Raw genomic sequence first — 26650 nt, 5'->3', positions numbered from 1 at the left:
CGACTTTTTATCACAGAAGAAACAGCTGACGTCAAATCAAATTAATTCTACAAAAATGCTTAGCAAAGCAGAAACGTTTCCAGCGGGTGGTAAAATTGTGGGTGTTTCTCTAATGTCAATGCAAAGGGGGTGTCCAAAATATTATGCCATTATGCTAAAAAGTCTCACTTTGTGTGGAAAGTGAATATCAAGCAATATATCCGGGGGGGGGGGGAGCACACTTCTGTTCATGTAATAAAGAAAAAACAATTCAAATGTCACCTCCTCCATAAAATAATAAATGAACCCCATGTTTTCAGACATTTCAAGCATTGAAAACACAGGCAGCAGGAGCGAACTTTGGCCAATGAAAGATGGAACCCCGAGACATACTAGAATGGAATGGGCAAAAAATGACAAAGAAATTAAAGCTGTCCTTAGAAAACTAGACGACCTGATGCCCAGCGTGACTTTCATGGATATAAATACCACCACAAGTGCTAAGAACAGCAAGGCCACCATCTTAAACTACAAAGACTCTTATTGTGTTGGCGAGCATTTGATGGTTCGATTGAATTTATACAACTACTTGGGTAAGAGGAAGGAATACGGAGGAGACTTCTTACGAGCGAGAATCTTCTCTTCAAGTCTTAGGGCTGGAGCTTCCGGGCGCATCACAGACTATAGGAATGGGACGTACCTGGTCAATTTCACTTTATTCTGGGCTGGCAGTGTTAAAGTATCCCTCATGCTCATCCACCCCAGCGAAGGAGTTTCAGCACTGTGGGCTGCAAGGAAGAGGGGCTACGACAAAATAGTTTTCACAGGCAAATTTTTAAATGGAACATCACAAGTCCACATCGAATGTGGTTTTAACAAGACCACAGACACAGAACTCTGCGAGTATCTAGATGTACGAGACCGAGAGGCCTTCTATTGTGAGAAACCAAATAATGTACCTTGTGATGCTTTTGTTAGCCTGAAGTCCAACAACAAGCCTATCTCCTACCTCACTGCCTTGGAGCACACACTTTTTAACAGGTATTGTTCTTCGCTTCAGGCAGCAAAACACCTGGGGTCCCACCAGCCAATTGTTACCATTGCTATATCTCAGTTAGCAAATAGTCACACCAATCAACAGAAAACTACTGTTTTCTGACCATGGGGGGGGGTGATATTACACAGGCTACATGCGTACCATGTATTTAAAGCACACGGCTTCCCAAAAGGAATCCTCGGAACTGTAGTTTGTTAAGGGTGCTGGGGATTGTAGCTCTAGAAAATTACACTTCCTAGAATTCTTTGGAGGAAGTTATGTGCTCTAGATATGATAGCCATCTTCAAATATCTCAAGGGCTGTCGTATGGAAGATGGAGCAAGCTTGTTTTCTCCTGCTCTGGAGGGTAGGACTATTAACACTATTACTTTTGCTTCCTCCAAATCAAGAGCACTCTGGGGTCAGTCTTGAGACATTTCAATGTAATATGGTGATGTGTTCATGGCTCCATGGTAGAGCATGTTTTGCAAGCTGAATGTTCTAGGTTTGATCCCCAGCATCTCTCTGTAGGGGAGCTGCTGCCTGTCAGTGTAGACATTAATAAACTAGATGGAGCAATGCTTTGACAGACAGCTTCCTAGGTTTCACTCACATCCTCCACAGCTGGAACACTCTGGAGTCTGTCTTAAAGAAACTCCAATATAACTTTCCACTTGCACCTAATGAGAACACAATAATACAACAATCATCTTGCTGGAAGACACCAAGAACTATCTATTTCCAATAGAGGCCACTGAGGTGTGAGAATGGGGTGGGATAAAGCCGCAGCACTCTTGGTAATGGACTTATATTCCAACTTGATTTTTAATGGCCATTTTTCTCTCTCATGAAGGTTCAACACTGGAGCTGAGATCCCTCAGACATTTGGGGACATTCGTGTTGTTGCCTGTGAAAGTGAGCTGGACTTTCTGATTATTGTCACAACTTTTGTGTGGTCCATCCAGGGGCATACCTAGGGGTTGGCGAAGCTGGCCTCTGCCAAGGGGGGTGGGATGACACAAAAAACATGCCTGTCCACTCTGGCTTGAAGTGGCTAGTAGCCTTGCCCGCCTGTCCACACACTCCCTGGGCTTCTCCTCCGCTGCTCTGGATGGCCGGGCCACAAGGAACAGGGGGTGCGGATACAGCTCTTTGCCAAGGGTACAAGAAAGCCTAGGTACACCATCCCCAAGCATATTTTTTCTGGGCTCAATCCAACCTAGTGATTCTGGCTCCCAACCTCCCACACCCCAACCTCTTGTGTGCTTTAGGAGATTCCCAAGAAAGACTCTTTTCATTCAGCCAGACCTTTTGGATCTTGTCGTCTTCTCCTTTATTTTAAGCTAAGACTTTTTGACTGCTCTCCTGCCTTCCACAGTTTTAAATTTTATCCTTTATTGCTGCTCTTGTCATCAAACCCTCCGAAACCTCTTGGCGTAGAAGCAGGAGGCCAAATAATTACAATAAATATCTCCATTGCTATTCTGGTTCTTCCCCATCCTTGAAAATGATGCCAACTTCAGGGCTGGGACACAGTTTGCCAGGTGCGGAATTGAGGGGCTGCAGTAAAGGGTTGTCCCTGCTGGTTGTCCTTCTTCCTATAGCTTGGGATCCCCAATGATTGCCCAGGAGGCTGTGGGACCAGCCACACTTTCAACCCTGTTTTTTCCCTTCACAGTGCTGCAGTTACAGAGTTCACTGGCACCTGCTTGTCTCTCATTTCCTTTTGGTAGGCATGGTGATGACCACGGCGAGCGAGAAGTGCAAGGTTGGCATGAGGTCCCCATCTCCCAGGGGCTTCGTCTGGCAGAACCAGTGGCATCCTGTGTTCTGCAACATGTCAGCTTTCCATACCTTGGATAGGATTTACACTTGCTTGGAACGAAAACTAATTTACCTCCTGGGAGACTCAACTGTACGGCAATGGATGGAGTATTTCACAAAGAGAGTCAATAGTACGTTCTCCCACCTAGATGTAATCTCAATGTAACAAAGCTTCCAGTAACACACAGTGCCTGCTTCTGCTAACTCACAGTCCTTTCTACACGCTAAAGAGCCATCTCCTAGTTTAAGTCTAGGGCTGTAAGAACCATATTGTTATTATTATTTTTCTTGGTTACGACATTCGTTATATTAAGACTGAGTAGCAAGGTATAAGGTGGAAAGGAGAGACTGTCTCAAACAGGTCCCCAGCAGTCACACCCCAGAACTTTACCTCCTTTGTCACCTGCACGCTCCCCACCCCCTGCCTGACACATGCAACAGGCATCTGTTCTGTGCTTGGAGAACACCACCCAGCTGAGGCTCAGAGTTTCCTCCTCTGTCTGCTGAACTCTGGGGCCTGTTTCCAGTCATTCACTGCTGCCTTGGCTCTTGATCCTTGCCTAGTTTTGACAATACACCTTCCACGGGCCACTCTGATCCCTGATTGATCCCTTTCTAGTCTTTCCTATGCATGCACTAAGGGTGTAGCAGCGGTGGGGGGCTGTCGGGGCGATTGGCCTGGGTGCATGGGGGGGCAATACTCATGCCGCCCTCCCCAAGCACTGCTGTGCAGAATCTAGCAACATTGTATGTTGTAGCAGGACTGGTATCTGAGAGCAGGAGGGAGGTATAGAATTGCTCTGTAAGCCCTGGGTACTTAGGAAGTAGTGGGGAAATCAGGCTAATACAAATGTCTCTGTAGTTGTCCTGAAACAAAATAGCAACATCAGATCCAAGAGAGTACACCAGCCACTCAGTAGAGTTTTCCCCACAAGAAATAGTCCCCTAATTTTTCTAAGGGCAATGACCAAAAAACTTGTACTGATTTTTTTCTCTATTCCCACATTAGCACTGAAATATCTCAAGCGCTATGCAATTGGGAAACCCCACCAAATGGTCGCAGTGGACATTGCTAGAAACATTGAAATCAGTTGGAAAAAACATGCTCACCCTTTTATAGGCTCTTCTGAGTACACAGTGAAAGATCACAGCTATGTCGCTTGGGACATCGACCATGTGGCAGGTGACAGAGACACAGCAGTTGTCATCTCCCTGGGCCAGCACTTCCGTCCCTTCCCCATTGAGCTCTTCATTCGAAGAATGATTAACATACGGGGAGCCATCCAACGTCTTCTCCTGAGGAGCCCAGACACAAAAGTCATCATCAAAGCGGAGAACACCCGTGAGATGTCAATAGACCAGGAGCGATTTGGGGACTTCCATGGTTATGCCCAATACCTTGCGCTAAAGGACATTTTTCGAGATCTGAAGGTGGGCTTCATTGATGCCTGGGACATGACAGTTGCCTACGCCACAAACCTGGTTCACCCACCAGATCACGTGGTCGGGAGTCAGATTGATATGTTTTTGTCTTACATATGTTAAGGCAGTAAAATAAACCCAGAGTGAAAGCTTTAATTATGCAAAGGAAAGGATTTTGAATGGGGCAAGACAGTCAGCTAAACATGTGGAACATTTTTATCAGTTGTATTTAGAGACTTAAGGATGTAATAAAGCACCAAAAGAAATAAGCAGCTCTTTCCCTCATAATCCAAGCTCAGGGAGTCTCCGCTATTGTTAAAGGGAGGTAAATCACCTGGGGAAGACATGTTATCCCCTGAGGTATTCCTATCAAATCAACACTGGTGGGCAACTATTTTGGCCCCTATATTCACTGCCATAAATTCCTCCCTCATGATACCGACAAACTGGAAACACAGTATATTCATTCCAATTTACAAAAAAGGAGATCCCCAAGATCCTACCAACTACAGGCCTATCAGCCTATTAGATATAACCTACAAGATCTACACCAGATATCTACTAGAGAAGCTGACCAACTGGGAGGATGAAATTGGCTTATTCCACCCAGAACAAGCAGGCTTTCGGAAAGGCCACAGTACTTCAGGCCACTGTCTAGTCCTACAAACTCTGATTGACAAATACCAAACCAAGTTTAACTCCAAGCTATATGTTGCCTTTGTCGACTTATCCTCTGCCTTCGATTCTATTAACAGAACGAGACTTTGGCAGAAGCTAAGTATAACCAACATAGACAAAAGGCTCTTATGGCTGCTAGTGGAAATCCACTCAGATATAACTGCCAGAGTGAAATTTGGACCCCTTGGTGCTCTCTCCCGTCCCTTTCCATTGACCAGAGGCGTCAAACAAGGCTGCCTGTTGGCTCCTTTTCTCTTTAATTTTTATATAAATGATATAATAACAGCTATTAAAGCTCTTAACCAACCCGCCCCGTCCCTGCAACAAGCAAAAATACCCATCTTATTATACGCTGACGACATGGCAATCCTCTCGCTAACAAACGAAATAACAGACAAAGCAGAGAATTTTGTTTTGGAAAATGGAGCAATTAAGGATATGTGACACTTTATCAAATATTGGACGGATAAACTTTGTCCAATTGGGTTTTCCTTAGAATGTCAGGAGAGCCTTGCTAAGTCTTCCCAAAGATCCTTCTGGGTTAGGATCATTTCCCAACAATTCCTGTTGAGTTGCTTCTGGGAAGCTGCCTGGGAGAGAGAAAGAATAATTGGATTGCCTTCCCTATCTGCAAAAATTTGCTTTGGGTAGTAGCAGCCACTTATATTTCATGGTATGCCATTCCAATCTTGGCCCAGAGCAGGCTTTTGGACACATTACAGTGCCGGATTTACATATAAGCTAAACAAACTATAGCTTAGGGCCCCACTCTCTTGGGCTCCCCCCAAAAAAATTAAAGAAAAAACAACTGGATGTACATTGCCAAAATATAAGATAAAAAATAAAACCTACATACAACAACAGTGTTTTGTGTTGTGTAGGCTCCTATGGTGTAAGTAATGGGGCCCGCCTGCTACCCTGCTCCCTGAAATATCACTGGTTTGCTCATTTCTATATACAGTGGTACCTTGGTTCTCAAACTTAATCCGTTCCAGAAGTCTGTTCCAAAACCAAAGCGTTCCAAAACCAAGGCGCGCTTTCCCATAGAAAGTAATGCAAAATGGATTAATCCATTCCAGACTTTCAAAAACAACCCCTAAAACAGCAATTTAACATGAATTTTACTATCTAATGAGACCATTGATCAATAAAATGAATGCAATAATCAATGTAATGCACTATAACATAAATAAAACAGTACTGTAGATGATAAAAATTAAAATTAATTTTTTCTTATCTGCACTGATGATAGTCATTGTTTGGATAGGGGGCTTAATAATTATTTCACTATTAATATATTTCTTCTTAATTGTATTTCAGTTCAGCAATTACTTTGATAAAATGCATATTTTGTTATGTGCAAATGACTTTAGATACCATATAGCAGGGGTGGCCAACTCCCAAGAGACTGTGATCTACTCACAGAGTTAAAAACTGGCAATGATCCACCCCCTTTTGGGGGGGTTCAGGTCAAAGTTGTTGAGCTTTTTTTTTTTAGGAAGGAGGAAGCTTTTTTAGGGGAGCCACAGTTGTTCAGCTTCTTTGGTGGGAGCCAATGATCTGCCAGTGATCTACCGCAGACGTCCAGTGATCTACCGGTAGATAACGATCTACCTGTTGGACATGCCAGCCATATAGCATATATTCAACACAAGATACAGTGACAATTTGTTGTTGACAAAGGAAAGCTGGATATATAAAGGGCCCCGATACTTTCAGTAGCTTAGGGCCTCATCAAAACTAAATCCAGCCTTGGACACATGGTGGCCAGCACAGGAAGTGGGGGGTTGAGAAGCCCCAGTACAGAGAGCAGAACAGCTTTGTGTCCTGCCCAACATGCCCAAGGGTGGACCTGGGTCATTTTTGCAGAGGAAAGGGGAGAGCAGCACAAAACATCAGATGTAAAGTACTGTAAGAGGCAGTGCTCACATCAAGCTAAAGACTAGGACATTGATCCAAACAATTATGCCTAATAGATATTTAGCTCAGCTACACTTCTTTACAGGCTTTCAGTTGTTTTGCATACGTACATTTCACTCCATTTCTGCAAATGTTCAGGGTAAAATAAAGCAGTGAGTGTGCTAACTCCTTTCTAGTTTCTAGTTATTTTAGAGTAAACTCTTAGCATTATTTTCCCTAGAAAAATATGGAGATCATCTGCACTGCAGTTATTGAAAAGAGGGGAACCATCTGTTTATATGGAAGATTATTTTAGGGGAGCAAAGTTATTAGGCAGCAAAGAACAATGGGCTCCTTCCAAGTTCTTTAGTAAAGAAATAAAGCTAATCTACTGAGTCATTGTTTTTTGCCTTCTAATTGATGAGTTTCCTTGCACTTGGTTGCCCTCTGACTTCACTGCTTTCATTTATTTCTCTCTCTACGCCCTGCCTTGCGGAGGATAGCATACCAGGCATCCGATGAAGTAGAAGTTCATGGAAGCTTGTGGTGAAATACATCTGTTTAGACTTTAGGGTGCCACAAGACGCCATATTGCTTTTCTGGCAACAAACTGACAACAGCGTCTCTTCTCAAGGTTGTATTTTGGCCCTGCAAGGAACTGAACAGCAACTCTTTACACAAGCTGTCGGAAGCAGGATGTTCCAAAACTTTCATCTTCACCCTGCCCCAAACCTTAAGTCAGAGGAATCATTACTGCTTTTATTATTAATAATGATTTCAATATTATTATTACTACTACTGTTACCACTGCTGCTGCTATGGAATTATTACAGCCTCCTTACTCCTGATTTCCTGTTCCCTCTCAGTCTCCCTTTTCGTCTGGATCCAATTGTATTTGGCTTTTAAGATTTTGAGCAGTGACTTTGTGGTTCTTAAACTTTTGTAGAGCACCCAGAAAACTTTGGGTTCTTTATATAATAGAAATGCATATGATAATACACAAACAAAATGACAGAGGCAAAATTGGGGAGGGGGTGAAAAAGTCAATTTGGAGAAGGGGCATCGCTCAAAGCATCTGCTTTGCATGCAGAAGGTTCCAAGTTCAATCCTGGCCATTATGTCCAGGTAGGACTGAGAAAGACAGGTAGTAGCTTTCTGGGATTTCAAGACAAAATATAGACTGGGTATGAGGAATCTGCAATCCTTTAGCTCCTTCCCTAACACCAGGTAGATTGGCGCAAAGGAAGAGTCATGTCCAGGAATACTCTATTCACCTGCATCCGGCCTTGGCATTGAAAATGAGGCCTAACCTTGGTTCAAAAATGTTTAGATACCTCTTCCCAAAAGCGCTCCACACCCCTGCCCCAGTCTTTGAGCCCTGCAAAGTGCAAGATCTCTCTCTGTAGTGACAGGTGTGCAAGTCTAAGCCTGCCTGTCCATTGCAACCACTTCATTTAGACCCATGTCTAGGAAGCACAGGAGAAGTGGGAAACACATTTAGCCCCATGCTTTCTGGACTCAACATGTACTATATCACTATAATGCCCCTATACTTCTGAAACTGGTTTTTGCATCATGTGAAAAGTGAAATGAAGTTACACGGAACCAGGCAGAGGGCTTTCTCAGCAGTGGCACCCTCCCTGTGAATCGCCCTCCCATCAGATGTCAAGGAGATAGGTAACTATACAACTGAAGACATCTGAAGGCGGCCTTGTACCAGAAAGTTATTAATGTTTAATATTTTATTATGCTTTGATATGTGTTGAAAGCCACCCTGAGTAGTTGGGACAATGCAGTCAGATGGGTGTGGTATAAATAATAAATTTGATTATTACTATTACTATTACGGAATAGGATGTCCCTGTGTTCATCAGAGAAATGTTGAAAGGTATGCATTCGAATGGCAATGGGCCTCACCTTTGCAGGCATCCAGACCCCTTGAATATATTATTGAGGGTTATAAATAATAAAGTTGTTGTTGTTGTTGTTGTTGTTGTTGTTAAATATACAGTCATGTGGAAATTAACAGTCATGTGGAAATTAACAGTCGTAAAAAGGGAATAAACTGCCATGTCAACACAGCTTAAGTTACATGGATTCAGCAATGCCTGCACTGCTTGCCAATTTGCTTTTGGGCACAATTCCAAATATTCGTGATTCATTTCTGCTAAATCCGTAAATAGCTTGGGTTCAGGGGCCTCAGGGGGCCTCTTCCTCTACCAGCCAGCCCACACTGGGTGGGTGTGGGGTGGAAGCCGTTACCTGTGTCTTACCTCAAGCACACAATAACAGACTGTGGGGCTGTTCAGAAACAGAACCTTTGCAGTGGCTGGCCCACAAGGCTTGGGTGACTTCCCTTCTCTGATGCACTTCTGCCGGTGAGTGAAGACATTCTTGTTCCATCCTAGGCTTCAGCCTGGTCAGGTAGGTAGCTGGTGGTGTTAAAACATGCTATTTTATCTGCTTGTGTCTACCTCTGTTGTGATTTATATTGTTCTGTTACCTATTTTTATAACTGTTGGGGTACTGTTTATGCCAGGGTGGCCTCCAGATTTGGAGACTCCAGTTCCCACCAGCCCCAGCCAGCATGCCCGCTGGCAGGGGTGCCAACTTGAATAAAATATTGGGAGGAGGGCAGGTAAGCCCTGCCTCACATAATTGATCACATTTGCAGACTCTCCAAGTGTCTCTATTTTCCAAAAACAGTCCTGAATATACAGAAGCTGTCCCAGGTTCTGATTTGATCCTGGCATGTCCCGCTTTTCCTTAAGACATCCCTATTTTCATGGGAGAAATGTTGGAGAGTATGGAATTATCAGACCTCCAAACCATCTGAAGACAGCGCTGTACAGGGAAGTCTTTTAATGTTTTATTATGCTCTTATATATGTTGGAAGCCACCCAGAGTGGCTGGAGCAACCCAGTAAGATGGGTGGGGTAGAAATAAATTATTATTATTATTATTATTATTATTATTATTATTATTATTATTATTAGGACATCCCTATGTTCCTTGGAGAATGTTGGAGGGTATGCATTTGAGTGAAAATGCCCATCAAATTTGCAGGGGCCCAGCTCCCTCAAAGATTTTAGGGGGGGAGGGCTGAAGGGACCTCGACCACTAGGAGTTGGCTTCTATGCCCACTGGTCAGGCTGATGACGGGAGTTCCAGTCCAACGCCATTTGGAGGGAACTGTGATGGCTATCGCTGTCTTCTGCGTTAGAAGGGCGTGGTAGAAACTGCTGTATAAATAAAAGAAATACCAAATATCCACATGTACTGGTATATGCAAGTCTCCTGGTGACAGGGAAATCTCTTTAGCCAACTTCCTTCTTGTGACAGAGGGAATTTGTTAAAGGTGGAGGCAGGGAACCTTTTCAAGCCAAAAGTCCACACGTCTCCTTTCATTCCCTGAGATCCTTCTGCAGTGAGCACCAGAATTCTAAGAGGACTAGCATTAAGATCTAGCTTCCAAATAGCTCCATAATGATGCAGCTGTTGGGATTTTTATGAGATATTTTATAAGGAGGAGGCCTCAGTCACTCTTCAACTGGGGTCCTAGTCTACTGCTGTCCTGGATCCCATTGCACTGATCCTGTCATCTCAACCAAGCAGTGCTATATCAGACAAGTTCAAAGGAGGTGAGTTTTTTGTTTGTTTTTAATATATGAAAAGCCCCAACAAGTACCCACAAAGGAAAGAACAACAAATGCAAAGCAATTGGTTCTTGCATGGAACAGCATCCTAGCTTGCAAGCAAAAGTGTCAGGTCTGACCCCGGGTCCAGTTTCTCCTCTGGTCCTTGTCCCTTCTTCTCTTACTTGGTTCCTCTTGGATACCTACTAGCATTAGCTTTAGATACCATATAGCATATATTCAACACATGATACAGTGACAATTTGTTGTTCACAAAGGAAAGCTGGACATATAAAGGGCTCCGTTACCTTCAGTAGCTTAGGGCCTCATCAAAACTAAATCCGGCCCTGGACACATATGGTGGCCAGCACAGGAAGCGGGGGGTTGAGAAGCCCCAGTACAGAGAGCAGAACACCGTTGTGTCCTGCCCAACATGCCCAAGGGTGGACCTGGGTCATTTTTGCAGAGGAAAGGGGAGAGCAGCACAAAACATCAGATGTAAAGTAAGAGGCAGTGCTCACATCAAGCTAAAGACTAGGACATTGATCCAAACAATTATGCCTAATAGATATTTAGCTCAGCTACACTTCTTTACAGGCTTTCAGTTGTTTTGCATATGTACATTGCACTCCATTTCTGCAAATGTTCAGGTTAAAATAAAGCAGTGAGTATGCTAACTCCTTTCTAGTTATTGTAGAGTAAACTCTTAGCATTATTTCCCCTAGAAAAATATGGAGATCATCTGCACTACAGTTATTGAAAAGAGGGGAACCATCTGTTTATATGGAAGATTATTTTAGGGGAGCAAAGTTATTAGGCAGCAAAGAACAATAGGCTCCTTCTAAGTTCTTTAGTATAGAAATAAAGCTAATCTACTGAGTCATCGTTTTCTGCCTTCTAATTGATGAGTTTCCTTGCACTTGGTTGCCCTCTGACTTCACTGCTTTCATTTATTTCTCTCTCTACGCCCTGCCTGCGGAGGATAGCATACCAGGCATCCGATGAAGTAGAAGTTCATGGAAGCTTGTGGTGAAATACATCTGTTTAGACTTTGTTGTTGTTGTTCAGTCATTCAGTCATGTCCGACTCTTCATGACCCCATGGACCAGAGCACGCCAGGCACTCCACTGCCTCCTGCAGTTTGGCCAAACTCATACCAGTCGCTTCAAGAACACTGTCCAACCATCTCATCCTCTGTTGTCATCTTCTCCTTGTGCCCTCCATCTTTCCCAACATCAGGGTCTTTTCCAGGGAGTCTTCTCTTCTCATGAGGTGGCCAAAGTACTGGAGCCTCAACTTCAGGATCTGCACTTCCAGTGAGCACTCAAGGCTGATTTCTTTAAGGGTGGATAAGCTTGATCTTTTTGCAGTCCATGGGACTCTCAAGAGTCTCCTCCAGCACCATTCCGGTAATTCAAAAGCATCAATTCTTCGGCGATCAGTCTTCTTTATGGTCCAGCTCTCACTTCCATACATTACTACTGGAAAAACCATAGCTTTAACTATACGGACCATAATCCAGCGCATGTTCGCAATTTGGTCTCTAGTTCCTCTGCCCCTTCGAAATCCAGCTTGCACTTCTGGGAGTTCTTGGTCCACATACTGCTTAAGCCTGCCTTGTAGAATTTTAAGCATAACCTTGCTAGCGTGTGAAATGAGCGCAATTGTGCGGTAGTTGGAGCATTCTTTGGCACTGCCCTTCTTTGGGATTGGGATGTAGACTGATCTTCTCCAGTCCTCTGGCCACTGCTGCATTTTCCAAACTTGCTGGCATATTGAGTGTAGCACCTTAACAGCATCATCCTTTAAAATTTTAAATAATTCAGCTGGTATATCATCACTTCCACTGGCCTTGTTATTAGAAGTGCTTTCTAAGGCCCATTTGACTTCACTTTCCAGGATGTCTGGCTCTAGGTCAGCAACCACACTACCTAGGGTGTATGAGACCTCCATATATTTCTGGTATAATTCCTCTGTGTATTCTTGCCACCTCTTCTTGATGTCTTCTGCTTCTGTTAGGTCCTTCCCACTTTTGTCCTTTATTATGGTAATCTTTGGATGAAATGTTCCTTTCATATCTCCAATTTTGCCCTGCTTCGTTTTGAACTCCAAGGCCAAACTTGCCATTTGTTCCTTTTATCCCTTGACTCCCTACTTTAGCATTCCAATCCCCTATAATGAGAAGAACATCCTTCTTTGGTGTCATTTCTATAAGGTGTTGTAAGTCTTCATAGAATTGGTCAATTTCCGTTTCTTCAGCACCGGTAGTTGGTGCATAAACTTGGATTACTGTGATGTTAAAAGGTCTGCCTTGGATTCATATCACGATCATTCTATCATTTTTGAGATTGCTTCCCAGTGCAGCTTTCGCCACCCTTTTGTTGACTATGAGGGCCACTCCATTTCTTTTACAGGATTCTTGCCCACAGTAGTAGATACGATAGTCATCCGAACTGAATTCACCCATTCCCGTCCATTTTAGTTCACTGATGCCCAGGATGTCAATGTTTATTCTCGCCATCTCATTTTTGACCACATCCAGCTTACGAAGGTTCATGGTTCTTACATTCCAGGTTCCTATGCAATATTTTTCTTTACAACATTGGACTTTCCTTTCGCTTCCAGGCATATCTGCAACTGAGCGACCTTTTGGCTTTGGCCCGGCCACTTCATCAGCTCTGAATCTACTTGTACTTGTCCTCTGCACTTCCTCAGTAGCATGTTAGATGCCTTCCGACCTGAGGGGCTCATCTTCCAGCGCCATAACTTTTATATGCCTGTTGTCTTTGTCCATAGAGTTTTCTTGGCAGGGATACTGGAGTGGCTTGCCAGTTCCTTCTCCAGGTGGATCACATTTAGTCTAAATTCTCCGCTATGACCTGTCCATCTTGGGTGGCCCTGCACGGCATAGCTCATAGCTTCCCATAGTTATTGAAGCCCCTTCGCCACGACAAGGCAGTGATCCATGAAGGAGCGTTTTTCCTTAAGACATCCCTATTTTCATGGGAGAAATGTTGGAGAGTATGGAATTATCAGACCTCCAAACCATCTGAAGACAGCCCTGTATAGGGAAGTCTTTTAATGTTTTATTATGCTCTTATATATGTTGGAAGCCACCAAGAGTGGCTGGGGCAACCCAGTAAGATGGGCAGGGTAGAAATAATAAAATTAATTATTTTATTATTACTATTAGGGAATAGGACATCCGTATGTTCATCGGAGAATGTTGGAGGGTATGCATTTGAGTGACAATGCCCCTCAAATTTGCAGGGGCCCAGCCCCCTCAAAGATTTTATGGGGGGGCTGAAGGGACCTCAACCACTAGGAGTTGGCTTCTATGCCCACTGGTCAGGCTGATGACGGGAGTTCCAGTCCAACGCCATTTGGAGGGAACTGTGATGGCTATCACTGTCTTCTGCGTTAGAAGGGTGTGGTAGAAACTGCTGTATAAATAAAAGAAATACCAAACATCCACATGTACTGGTATATGCAAGTCTCCTGGTGACAGGGAAATCTCTTTAGCCAACTTCCTTCTTGTGACAGAGGGAATTTGTTAAAGGTGGTGGCAGGGAATCTTTTCAAGCCAAAAGTCCACACGTCTCCTTTCATTCCTTCTTCCCTGAGATCCTTCTGCAGTGAGCACCAGAATTCTAAGAGGACTAGCATTAAGATCTAGCTTCCAAATAGCTCCAAAATGATGCAGCTGTTGGGATTTTTATGAGATATTTTATAAGGAGGAGGCCTCAGTCACTCTTCAACTGGGGTCCTAGTCTACTGCTGTCCTGGATCCCATTGCACTGATCCTGTCATCTCAACCAAGCAGTGCTATATCAGACAAGTTCAAAGGAGGTGAGTTTTTTGTTTGTTTTTAATATATGAAAAGCCCCAACAAGTATCCACAAAGGAAAGAACAACAAATGCAAAGCAATTGGTTCTTGCATGGAACGTCATCCTAGCTTGCAAGCAAAAGTGTCAGGTCCGACCCTGGGTCCAGTTTCTCCTCTGGTCCTTGTCCCTTCTTCTCTTACTTGGTTCCTCTAGCTCCACTGTTCCCTCCACCCCTAATCTCTTGCACTGACTTAGTTCCTTCCTCCTCTCTGTTCTTTCAGCTCATTGCCTTTGATCCACCTGTCACTTTGTGATTGGTTTCCTGGATTTTGGTCTTCTCCCCAAATTATAACCTCTCACCCAGTTTCTCGCCTCTCTGTGCCCAACAAGAACAGATTACTCAATCTCCTCCCCACCCTCACCCCGCCGTTGGCAACACGGTGCATATGAACTCCTGTTTGGATCTGCAAACATTGTGTTCTACAGCCTGCAAAAATCTCAGCCAAAGTGCATTGGTACTGAACTGTGCTCATCTTAATCATAGCTGCTACTGAAGAAGATCAGTGTCCATCAACTCTGTATTTACAAACTGTTAAGAGGGAAAAAAAACCCTGCTCCTTTTCCCTTATGGGGTACCAAAGAGCCCATATAGAGTCCTTTTTAATCTCCTGCCCTCGGGCAGGAGATATTGTTGTTGTTGTTGTTCAGTCGTTCAGTTGTGTCCAACTCTTCGTGACCCCATGGACCAGAGCACGCCAGGCACGCCTATCCTTCACTGCCTCTCGCAGTTTGGCCAAACTCATGTTAGAAGCTTCGAGAACACTGTCCAACCACCTCATCCTCTATCGTCCCCTTCTCCTTGTGCCCTCCATCTTTCCCAACATCAGGGTCTTTTCCAGGATGTCTTCCCTTCTCATGAGGTGGCCAAAGTACTGGAGCCTCAACTTCAGGATCTGTCCTTCTAGTGAGCACTCAGGGCTGATTTCTTTAAGAATGGATAGGTTTGATCTTCTTGCAGTCCATGGGACTCTCAAGAGTCTCCTCCAGCACCATAATTCAAAAGCATCAATTCTTCGGCGATCAGCCTTCTTTATGGTCCAGCTCTCACTTCCGTACATTACTACTGGGAAAACCATAGCTTTAACTATACGGACCTTTGTCGGCAGGGTGATGTATTTGCTTTTTAAGATGCTGTCTAGGTTTGTCATTGCTTTTCTCCCAAGAAGCAGGCGTCTTCTAATTTCGTGACTGCTGTCACCATCTGCAGTGATCATGGAACCCAAGAAAGTGAAATCTCTCACTGCCTCCATTTCTTCCCCTTCTATTTGCCAGGAGGTGATGGGACCAGTGGCCATGATCTTAGTTTTTTTGATGTTGAGCTTCAGACCATATTTTGCACTCTCCTCTTTCACCCTCATTAAAAGGTTCTTTAATTCCTCCTCACTTTCTGCCATCAAAGTTGTATCATCAGTGTATCTGAGGTTGTTGATATTTTTTCCAGCAATTTTAATTCCAGTTTGGAATTCATCCAGCCCAGCCTTTTCCATGATGAATTCTGCATATAAGTTAAATAAGCAGGGAGACAATATACAGCCTTGTCGTACTCCTTTCCCAATTTTGAACCAATCAGTTATTCCATATCCAGTTCTAACTGTAGCTTCTTGTCCCACATAGAGATTTCTCAGGAGATGGATGAGGTGATCAGGCACTCCCATTTCTTTAAGCACTTGCCATAGTTTGCTGTTTCCACCTGGAGAAGGAACTGGCAAGCTACTCCAGTATCCCTGCCAAGAAAACTCCATGGACAAAGACAACAGGCAGGAGATATAGAAGCATGATAAGCCACACCAACACGTTAAAGAACAGTTTCTACCCATGGGCCGTGAGGCTGCTGAATGGAAGACAGCAACATTGCAGCTGATATTTGAGGTTGGTGGTCCTACGATAGCACATATAGTGGTGACACATGGACTGGGAGATTTTTTGGGGGGGGGCTAATTTAATCTCACCGTAAAGAAGTGGTACAGTGACAATAAAGTATTTCTGTTATTTCTATTTCTATTCTTTTATAGGTTCTGTTTCAGAAGGAGAAAATAACAAAGACCAACAAGAGAATATTGAGAAGCAAAGCACCACCAGCAGGAAAGAGGAGGAACCCAGAACAAAGGTGTGCCCACCCTCATATAGACTTTTGAAATTGTCCACCCTCAAACTCCAGACCACCCTCAGAAACATCATACATACATCACAGGGGGAGGTCTAAAACAGACTCCTGAGTGTATTATCTCCTGTCTGGCAGGTTACCTGATTGCATTATCTGGGTTTTGGCCACTCTTTTGTTATCATAACTACTTAATTCCCAAATCCAGGTCACAGGCTCACCTTATTCACACCTTAAATGTGCCCTTAAGGCAGGATTTGTGAGCAAAGAGACAATGGGGAGTTTTTTCCCATTTCCTTAGACCTTGCAGAGAAATATTTGAGGTCATTTTGGGAAAGAGAAAATGGTTTCAGGACTTTTCTGTGGGTTTCAGACATGTGGTTTAAATATTTGTATGTGTTTGCTTGGTACAGTTATGAACATCTATTATATATATATACATATGACCTTAAAATTCTTATAACAAAACCTTACACAAATGTTAGTAATGGGAATGTGTGCTCAGCAAGGACTGTGGCTGTGAGAGAGCATCCTGTTGGCTCTCCTCCCTTGGAGAGCGGGCAAGCAGAAGGAGAGGCTGCAACCTCCGAGGCCCAACTCCATGCACACGAAAGCTCATACCCAGGGTTCAGCAACCTTTTTCAGCCGTGGGCCGATCCACCATCCCTCAGACCACCTTGTGGGCCGGACTATATTTAGGAGAAAAAAATGAACGAATTCCTATGCCCCACAAATAATCCAGAGATGCATTTTAAATAAAAGGACACATTCTACTCATGTAAAAACACGCTGATTCCCGGACTGTCCATGAGCCGGATTGAGAATCATAGAATCATCGAGTTGGAAGAGACCACAAGGGCCATCCAGTCCAACCCCCTGCCAAGCAGGAAACACCATCAAAGCATTCCTGACAGATGGCTGTCAAGCCTCTGCTTAAAGACCTCCAAAGAAGGAGACTCCACCACACTCCTTGGTAGCAAATTCCACTGCCAAACAGCTCTCACTGTCAGGAAGTTCTTCCTAATGTTTAGGTGCAATCTTCTTTCTTGTAGTTTGAATCCATTGCCCTGTGTCCGCTTCTCTGGAGCAGCAGGAAACAACGATTGAGCCACATCCGGCCCAAGGGCCTTAGGTTGCCTACCCCTGCTCATACCAAGAACAAACTTAGCTGGTCTCTAAGGTGCTACTGGAAGGAAGTTTTCTTTTAAATTTTGTTTCTTCTTCTGGTGCTTCTTTTGGGAGAAAGGTTCTGCAGAGGGTAGTAATGTATCCGCAGCAGAGAGAACTCAAGCATGTAAAAATGAATTTGGTTCTTACCATGAATTTCTATTCACTGCTTGAGTTCCCCTTCAGTCTTAAAGCAACATTCAGATATGCTACAGCGATAAGAGTTGAAATCAAGAGTAACTCTCTCCTCTCACACAGCTGATCAGAATGATTTTATTGCCGATCCTGAGGCCGCCAACTTTATTGGCCCTTGTCCTGGGAACAATCATTGTCTTCAGCTACACCTTCCACAGAATGGAGACCAAGGTAGGAATCATTCCTCACCCAGTTTTTTCTATGAAAAAAAAAATGTTGGCAAAGCAAAAGAGTGGAATATACAGTAAAGTGTCTTAAAGAGGGTTTAAAAAGAAAGAAAGAAAGAGGGTCACTCCCTGCCCCTGCTCCAGTTGTGAGACTGCCCCGAACCTGGAACAAAGCCTTGTGCACATTCCCGGCTACGCGAGACCGGTGGCACATTCAATATGTGATTGTTCCCCAGTTTGAAGAACAACACACACAAGCCATTGATTAGGCTAAACTATTTATTATAGGTAAATGCAGAATATGTCTCTGCTAGCCAGCTCAGATACTCAGAGCTGTGCATAAGAGCATCTAGCATCTCTCGAGCCAGAACTGAAAGGAAAGTACAATAACATCAGATGTGTGAGAAAGAATATAGGACTGCTGGCTTTCTCACAGGATAAAAACAGACACATGTTACACTGGCCTCGCTGTTGCTTTTGCAGCTCGGCGTGTACAAATATCCCAACAGTCACATCCAATATGTGTTTAGTGCCTGGTGACTCTTAAACATAAAGTGAGCATCTCAACTGGAACTTAAATAAATAAATGAGGGGGGGGGATAGTTTTGACCACGATATTAATTTAGAGTTCCCAGAGTTATGGCCATGTTAATCTGGAGCCGCAAAAAACAAATCAAATCAGCGCCTTAAGAAACTAGCAAATTCATTGCAGCATAGACTTCTGTGGATCTAAGCTCATTTCATCAGATGCATGAAGTGAAATCTTTGTAGGTAGGAATATATATATATATATATATATATATATATATATATATATACACACACACACACACACACACACACACATATATACATATATATATATATATACACACACACACTAGTGCTTTAAACCCGTTAAATTAACGGGCGCTAGAACATATGTGGTGAAGCATTTTTAAAAACAGACTGCTCACCCGCCGCCACTTGTAACCGCCGCTGCCGCTTAGAAATACGTCCACGCGAGCGAGCGCCTGCCATGTGCCCGCGCACACCCGCCGCTTCAACAGTTTCGCCCGGCCGCCCGAAGTCTCGCGTTCCAAGTCCCAACAGCTGTCCGTGGGGCACATGCGCAGTAGCGCAATCCCGCGGACACAGGGACTGGACGCAGAGACACTTGCACTTTATTATATAGGAGATATACACACACACACACACACACACACACACACACTGTTGAATGGCAATGTGATGGAAAAACTACAGTCATTATAATAAGAGATTAAATGTATGCTACAAATGTAGCAATTTTACCAGGGCTTCCTCTCCCCCCCCCCCCAGCCAGAACATGCCAGAACGGTGTACCGGCACCTCTCAGTTGGGCCTTGGAAGTGGAGGGAGATACCTGACCAGCCTCAGCAAAGCCCCACTGTGCCTCCGATTCATGAGGAGACCCTCCCAGGAGCCCAAAGGGGACATCCACTACGAGCTCTGGAAAGGGTCTTCTTGCGAGTTGGAGGTGCAGCAAGGCTTAGCTGAGGCTCTTCAGCCTCCTGGCTAATGGTTGACCATGTGAAAGCTCTGCCTCAGCTGAGCAAGCCCCCCCCCCCCCGCTCGCGCCATTCCTGCTCACATGAGCCAGAGATGCAAGGTAGGGACTCATTAAGCTGCTCATTAAGCTCCTCTTAAAAAACAAAGTTGACATTTTTGCCCATCACCATACTGAACATCTCTTGTTACATTGTGCCAGTTCACCCCTTTGAAACAACCCCTCCTATGCTTTCACAGTTTAGCCAAATCCAGCCTGAAGATGTATATATGTATCTATTGAGCAAGTTATAACTGTCCTTGAAAGGACAGTGGGAATCTATCATTCAGTGCCTGTTTCCACAAATATATTGCCATTGAATTGTGAGGGTATTAGCTCGATTCTGCCTCTAGATATAAGTGGCCTGAGAATAAACTTCCCCCACCCCTCTGTTTGGTGATTCAGGATGAGAAATGATTTTTGGGAGCTAGGGAAGAACCCACATTTTTGTTTCATCATTTCCAATTTGCTGCAAATGAACCCATTGGAGCTGAGGCAGTATCTCTCTGCTCACCCTTGAAATTGTTTATTTTTAATTCCATGCTCAAGTTTACCATCTTTGGAGGCCTTGTGAAGCAATTTAAAGAAAGTGAAGTTCCTACAGGTATTGGTAAGCATTTTCTTGTTAATGTTCATAACCACACCAAGCATTATATCAACACAACACATTGTGAACAATGTTAATTTCGCAATCAAGAAAATATGTGGTGCAGCTTATTCCCTTCCTCTGTTTCCCAGATGCTTGTAAATTAAAACATTTTTAAGATGATGGAGGGATTGCAACTTGGTGGTAGAACAGTAAGACCTAGGACATGGGTAGGCAAACTAAGGCCCAGGGGCAGGATCCAGCCCATGGGTGCTCCGGGAATCAGCATGTTTTTACATGAGTAGAATGTGTCCTTTTATTTAAAATGCACCCCCCCCCAAAAAAAAAAATAGTCCGGCCCCCCACAAGGTCTGAGGGACTGGCCCCCTGCTGAAAAAGTTTGCTGACCCCTGACCTAGGATGAATGCGCAACATTTCCCATTAAAAGGACAAAGTAGCAGCTAATGTGAAAAACCATCTGCTTGAGGCCATGCAGAATCTGCACCAATACACAGACAGACCATAATACTGGGCTAGATGCACTAAGGTAGATTCCTTTTTAATACCTATTAAATGCTTCAATCACAGACAGCAGGAGTGAACTTTGGCCAATGAAAGATGGAACCTCAAGACATACTAGAATGGAATGGGCAAAAAATGACGAAGAAATTAAAGCTGTCCTTAGAAAACTAGACAACCTGATGCCCAGCATGACTTTCATGGATATAAATACCACCACAAGTGCTAAGAACAGCAAGGCCACCATCTTAAACTACAAAGACTCTTATTGTGTTGGCGAGTATTTGATGGTTCGACTGGATTTATACAACTACTTGGGTAAGAGGAAGGAATACGGAGGAGACTTCTTACGAGCAAGGATCTTCTCTTCAAGTCTTAGGGCTGGAGCTTCCGGACACATCACAGACTATAGGAATGGGACATACCTGGTCAATTTCACTTTATTCTGGGCTGGCAGTGTTAAAGTATCCCTCATGCTCATCCACCCCAGTGAAGGAGTTTCAGCACTGTGGGCTGCAAGGAAGAGGGGCTACGACAAAATAGTTTTCACAGGCAAATTTTTAAATGAAACGTTAGATGTCTTCACTGAATGTGGATTTAACAAGACCACAAATGCAGAACTGTGCGAGTATCTAGATGAGCGAGACCAGGAGGCCTTTTACTGTGTGAAACCAAAGCATGTGCCATGTGAAGCTTTCATCCAGCTGAAGTCCAACAACAGCCCCATCTCATACTTCACAGCCATGGAAAAGAGACTTTTAAAAAGGTACATTCTTTGCTGTTCAAATGCTTTATCTTAGGGAAGTACTGAAAACTCCTCTGGGATCCTCTAAAATGTTATTTGAAAACAAAATCTGAGTGATGATGTCTTATCATCTCTACTGGCCATGCTGGGAAGAAAATCTTGCTCGTTTCATCCATTTTCAGAACCAGGGAAGGTTTCTTCACATATCATTAAGTGCACACCCTCCAACATTTCTCCAATGAAAATAGGGATGTCCTATTCTATAATAATAATAATAATAATAATAATAATAATAATAATAATAATAATAATAATTTTATTATTTATACCCTGCCCATCTGACTGGGTTGCCCCAAACGCACTGGGTGGCTTCCAACACATATAAAAACATAATAAAACATTAAACATTAAAAAAATAAAACATTAGCTCAGGGGTTGCATAACTCCATGCCCTCCAACATTTCTCCCATGAAAATAAGGATGTCCTAAGGAAAAGCAGGACATTCTGAGATCAAATCAGAAACCCAGACAGCTTCTGTAAATCCGGGACTGTCCCTGGGAAAAAGGGACACATAGAGGATCTGCAAGTGGCTTCGGAAAACAGGGGAAAGTGCTCCCATCTCCTTTCCTAAGTTTAGTTATCAAAACAGTTACAAACAGAGGCGTTCCCACTCCCCTTCCAATGGAAGCTTGGCTCCAGTGTTGAGTTTCCAGCAGTAGCCATTTAGGTGTGTAAAAACCTGATTTGTTGTCATTTGCTTTTCTAATGAGTATTTTCTCTTTCTTGAATGTCCAGTGTTGGAATTGAGATCCCTCAGAATTTCGGGAACATTCGTGTCATGCCCTGCAAAAGTAAGCTAGACTATCTGGTTCTGGTCATAACTTGAATGCAACAAATGCCGAAATTGAGGCAGGGCCTGTATTTTTAATTGGCATTGTAAGACTGAGGTGCAATGTGGCAAGAACAGGACTATTTGAAAAAAGATGATGGGAGGAAGAGTTTGAAAGGGGCAAGAGAGAGAGGTCATGGGAAGAATAATGCAAGGGAGAAAATTCAGTTATTGCTTAGGATGACTTGATTCCCAACAAAGATGAGAATTTGAATATCTAATCACTTCCTGCAGGGGTCTTGTGTGGTCAGAGGAGGTATCAGCAACTACTTCCTTCTTCATCCTCTCATTTGTTATATTTCTTCAGCGAGTAACGTGACGAGAGACAAGTGCAGGATTGGGATGGCTTCTCCTGTCCCCAGCGGCTATGTTTTGCACAACACCTGGCACCCAGAATTTTGCTCTGTCCACAATTTCAGCACTTTGGATAAGATCCGTGCCAGCCTGAAGAGCAAAATGATTTATCTCATGGGGGATTCAACATCATTTCAATGGATTTCTTACCTTACCAAGAGAGTGACAAGTACGTCTTGGCTGGGTTTGGATTTTCACACTTCTGCTGAGATCCAAAATGTTGTTTTCCTTCCTTCCTTCCTTCCTTCCTTCCTTCCTTCCTTCCTTCCTTCCCAGTTTAAAATTTTGGACTACACCCTCCTTTGAACAGCAGATCCCCAAGACCTATCATCAATTGCAACGGGCAGTTTCTTAAGTTTCCAAAGCAGCTTGCTTTGCAGAATGTGGGAGGAGGGGGCTGTAGTTTAAGCCTCAGGTCCTCAGATGTTGTCAAACTACAACTCCCATCATGCCCAGCCAACTTAGCCAATGACACAAATTGAAGAACACTGGGTTTAAGAAATGCAGCCCTCCATAGGTACACAAAGAAAGCTCTGTAATTCTGCGGCGTTAGCCGCAGTTTTCAGATTGCTTTGATACAATTCAAAACTACACTTGCTGCAACACTTGAAACTCTAGCCTCATGCTGGTATAAGAAATACCTTGTTGGATTAAGCTCATAGTAGGCCAAACAAAGCTTGTAAAACCAAATTAACCCAATCATCAAAATCAAGACAAAGACAATCCAAATAACAAATTGCTTAGAAACTGGAAGTCTTAGAGCCAATGAAGCATGAGAATTATAACAATTATTTAGCAGGCAGGTTCATGCTAGAAAAGAAGAAGAGAGTCATTCAACAATTGAGGAAGAGTAAAATAATAAATAGCCATCATTCTATCAAGTGGGGTTGGGGTCCCTCCAGCCTTGGAGCTGGATGCAGCCCTTTAGTCCTATCTATCTGGCCCATGTTGCTCTCCTCCCCAGGCCACACCCCTCAATGTTCCCACTCAGTGCTCTCCTCCAGTGCTTTTGCCTAGCTGAAATGTTTCCTTGAGCTCTGAGATATTGCCTATTGCTTGCCCAGATGGAGAGGACGGTGTGTGTAGAAACCTATGACTTTTGAACAGTTGTAATATAGCCTACTGGACAAAGATAAGACCCATCCATGCCTCCTGATTAACATTGGCTTTCCAGGGTCTTCAGTAGAGAGGAGTTTCCCTGCCTTCTTACATAAGACACAATCCTTGACATTTCCAGTTAAAGTATCTGGAACCATCTGTTTGCTAAGCAAGTGCTCTGCCACTAAGTTATGGACTCTTGGACCTGACTACCTAATATTGTGCATGAGCTCAAGTGCTCTGAATAATTTTGGGGGAGGGAATGTTGTTGGACCCTTGGCAGATCAAGACATGTAGGGCAGAAACGTTATCCCTTCTGAAACAACAATGGGATAATAGCTTCACCCAAGGCATGATGGAGAACAGCAACAACCAGGAAAAGATAGACATAACATTTTATAAGGACAGGAAGAAACGCCACGGACAGAATATTTGCCACACACAGGAAGAACAAGGATATAGTTTGAATGATTCACCTGTTGATTTATAAATCATTTAATGTGTCGATACGAATAGAAGGCATTAATATTGCAGTTATTGTATAAGGGATTGTTATTTTGACTGGAGTGTAATTGAAATTAATAAGATTTTGGAATGCAGAAATAAAGTAAATAATCAAACCATCAATTCTAGCACATGGGGGGCACCTAAATTATATAATTTGGCATCTGAATGGTTGGTATTAGTAATTGTATTATGATTTGGCATTGTTATAATGAGGCTATTATTGAAATATTGTAATTAAAAACTAATAAAAATATTATAAAAAAGAAAAGCTCTCCCTTGGAACCATCAGAACTTCCTTGCTATTAGTTTTCAAAACATTCCTATTCAAATATTTCATTTCCTCTTTCCAACCTCTTCTTTGTTAGCGTTGAAGTACTTTGATCACCAAAGCGTTCCAGTCTTCAAGACACATGTGGCTTTGGACCTGGAGAGGAACACATTCATCCAGTGGAAAAAACATGGGTACCCCCTTGTGACAAAGTCCTTCTATTCAGTCAAAGATTTGAATTACGTTGCTCGGGAAATCGACCAAGTAGCAGGGGACAGCGACACAGCCATCGTCATTGCTATAGGTCAGCACTTCAGACCATTCCCCATGGATCTCTTTGTGCGAAGGGTTGTAAACATTCGCCGCGCCATTGAGCGCCTTCTCCTGAGAAGCCCTGACACCAAAGTCATTGTCAAAACAGAGAATATCCGAGAAATGAATGCAGACACAGAGCGATTTGGCGACTTCCATGGCTATGCCCAGTACCTTGCCATGAAATACATTTTTCAAGGTCTCAGGGTTGGCGTAATTGATGCCTGGGACATGACTATTGCCTATAATACAAACAAAATTCACCCACCAGAACAAGTGGTTTGGAGCCAAATCGTGTTGTTTCTAACATACCTCTGTTAAGAATGACCTTGGCCCTTATGATCAACAGAGAGAACCGTCTTGCCTGTTCCATTTGTGGCTGCTAGGCTGGTGACTGCTAGGCTGGTGACAGCATCGTATATTAAAGACACTCAACACTTCATTTCTGTGATTGAAGGCCTCGTTGTCCCTCAGGGATCCATTTTGGCAACTTGGGATGTTGAAGCCCTATATACCAATGTACCACTAGACAAATTGCGTTCTTTGGTTGAGCATATCCTTCATGACAATAATCAATCTGATCCCCCTGTTCATTTTTTACTTGACCTGTTGGATATCATTCTAGATAATATTTTTTTTCCATTTCAAAGATCAGTTCTATATACAATGCAGAGGAGTCACAATGGGTTCCCGGTGCGCTCCTTCTCTTGCATGTATGTATTTACATGCTTTTTTTGATTTACAGTACATTCTGAGCAATTGTAATCTCTTTAAGAAACATATTCTGGCCTATCACAGGTTTATTGATGATTTGATATTTGTTATAGATAAGGATATATTTCTTGAGTTTGATATTTGGTTGAACCAATGTGATGCAGCGTTGAGGTTTAGTGGCAAGATGAGTGTTAATAGTATTCCTTTTGTAGATGTTGAGTTATTTTTTGTTACTTCTGCTAATGAATCAATCATTAATATACGTCCGTTCCGCAAACCTACAGATAAAAATTCATTATTGCATTATCATTCCAATCATACTTTTCATTTAAAAAACAGTCTCCCTTTTAGTCAATACATTAGACTAAAAAGAAATTCATCTTTAGAATCAGATTTTTTTCCAACATGCTGCGTCACTCTCCTCTGCATTGAAAGACAGGGGCTATCCTCAAAGTGTTATCCAGAAAGCCTAGACAGAATCTGTTAGTACCCAAACCCAAGAATCTACATAATAGGATTTTTCCTACTATTGAATATAACCATTTATCTTCGTCCATTGAGAAAATTATCAAAAACCATTGGCATATCATTTCTAGCGTTTCAGGATGTGAAAATTTACCTATCTTGGGCAAGAGAACTAGATCCTTTAGGGACGTCCTGACACACAGAGATGCATTAGAGTATAAACATGAAGATCAGTGTGGAGCTTTTAAAGGACATTTCAGATGCAGCCATTGTTCATGTTGTAAATTTGTGTTACCTGTTAAATCTTTCACTAATATGCTCAATGGTAAACAGATAGTTTTACAATAATTTTCTAACTGCTCCACAAGAAATCTATATATATAAAACCCAAGTGTCTCTGCGTCCAGTCCCTGTGTCTCTGGGTTTGCGCTACTGCGCATGTGCCCCATGGACACAGGGATTGGAGCAGAGAGATCAGGCCGGGAGCAGCAGCGGCAGTTGAAGCAGGGCGGTTGAATCAGAACGCCGGAGCTCCAGAGGCCGAGGGGAGGCCGAGAAGGGAGGCCACACTGCCGCTGCCGCGGACACTTGGAGCGCAAAAGAAAACATGGTGCCAAAAGCAACCAGGAAGCAG

The 26650-nt window shown here is 43.2% G+C and overlaps 2 protein-coding genes across 2 annotated transcripts; both read left to right on the top strand.

Moving 5' to 3' along the window:
• The first annotated feature begins 313 nt into the window (after positions 1-313).
• Positions 314-4524, top strand: LOC117060250 (NXPE family member 4-like). Its single transcript, XM_033172457.1, has 4 exons — positions 314-1020; positions 1869-1930; positions 2749-2970; positions 3849-4524. Exons 1-4 carry the CDS (start codon positions 347-349, stop codon positions 4382-4384), a joined length of 1494 nt encoding a protein of 497 aa, XP_033028348.1. The 5' UTR covers positions 314-346; the 3' UTR covers positions 4385-4524.
• Positions 4525-19954: 15430 nt separating this feature from the next.
• On the top strand, positions 19955-25228 carry LOC117060201 (NXPE family member 2-like). Its single transcript, XM_033172379.1, has 5 exons — positions 19955-20168; positions 20733-21432; positions 22202-22260; positions 22606-22821; positions 24623-25228. The coding sequence occupies exons 1-5, from the start codon at positions 20099-20101 to the stop codon at positions 25156-25158; spliced, it is 1581 nt and encodes a 526-aa protein (XP_033028270.1). The 5' UTR covers positions 19955-20098; the 3' UTR covers positions 25159-25228.
• Positions 25229-26650: the final 1422 nt, after the last annotated feature.

This window comes from Lacerta agilis, chromosome 15 (genome assembly GCF_009819535.1).
Source record: "Lacerta agilis isolate rLacAgi1 chromosome 15, rLacAgi1.pri, whole genome shotgun sequence".
In the NCBI taxonomy this organism is placed as follows: domain Eukaryota; kingdom Metazoa; phylum Chordata; class Lepidosauria; order Squamata; family Lacertidae; genus Lacerta; species Lacerta agilis.
This window is presented reverse-complemented; position numbering and strand designations above follow the sequence as displayed.

Excerpts from the sequence above, each read along its gene's own strand:
- LOC117060250 (XM_033172457.1), top strand. The coding sequence starts at position 347 with ATGAAAGATGGAACCCCGAGACATACTAGAATGGAATGGGCAAAAAAT. Across the intron at positions 1,021-1,868 it reads GAGCACACACTTTTTAACAG|GTTCAACACTGGAGCTGAGA; the intron begins GTATTGTTCTTC and ends TCTCTCATGAAG. Across the intron at positions 2,971-3,848 it reads TTTCACAAAGAGAGTCAATA|CACTGAAATATCTCAAGCGC; the intron begins GTACGTTCTCCC and ends TTCCCACATTAG.
- LOC117060201 (XM_033172379.1), top strand. The coding sequence starts at position 20,099 with ATGCTCAAGTTTACCATCTTTGGAGGCCTTGTGAAGCAATTTAAAGAA. Across the intron at positions 21,433-22,201 it reads AAGAGACTTTTAAAAAGGTA|CAGTGTTGGAATTGAGATCC; the intron begins CATTCTTTGCTG and ends TTCTTGAATGTC. Across the intron at positions 22,261-22,605 it reads TCGTGTCATGCCCTGCAAAA|CGAGTAACGTGACGAGAGAC; the intron begins GTAAGCTAGACT and ends ATATTTCTTCAG.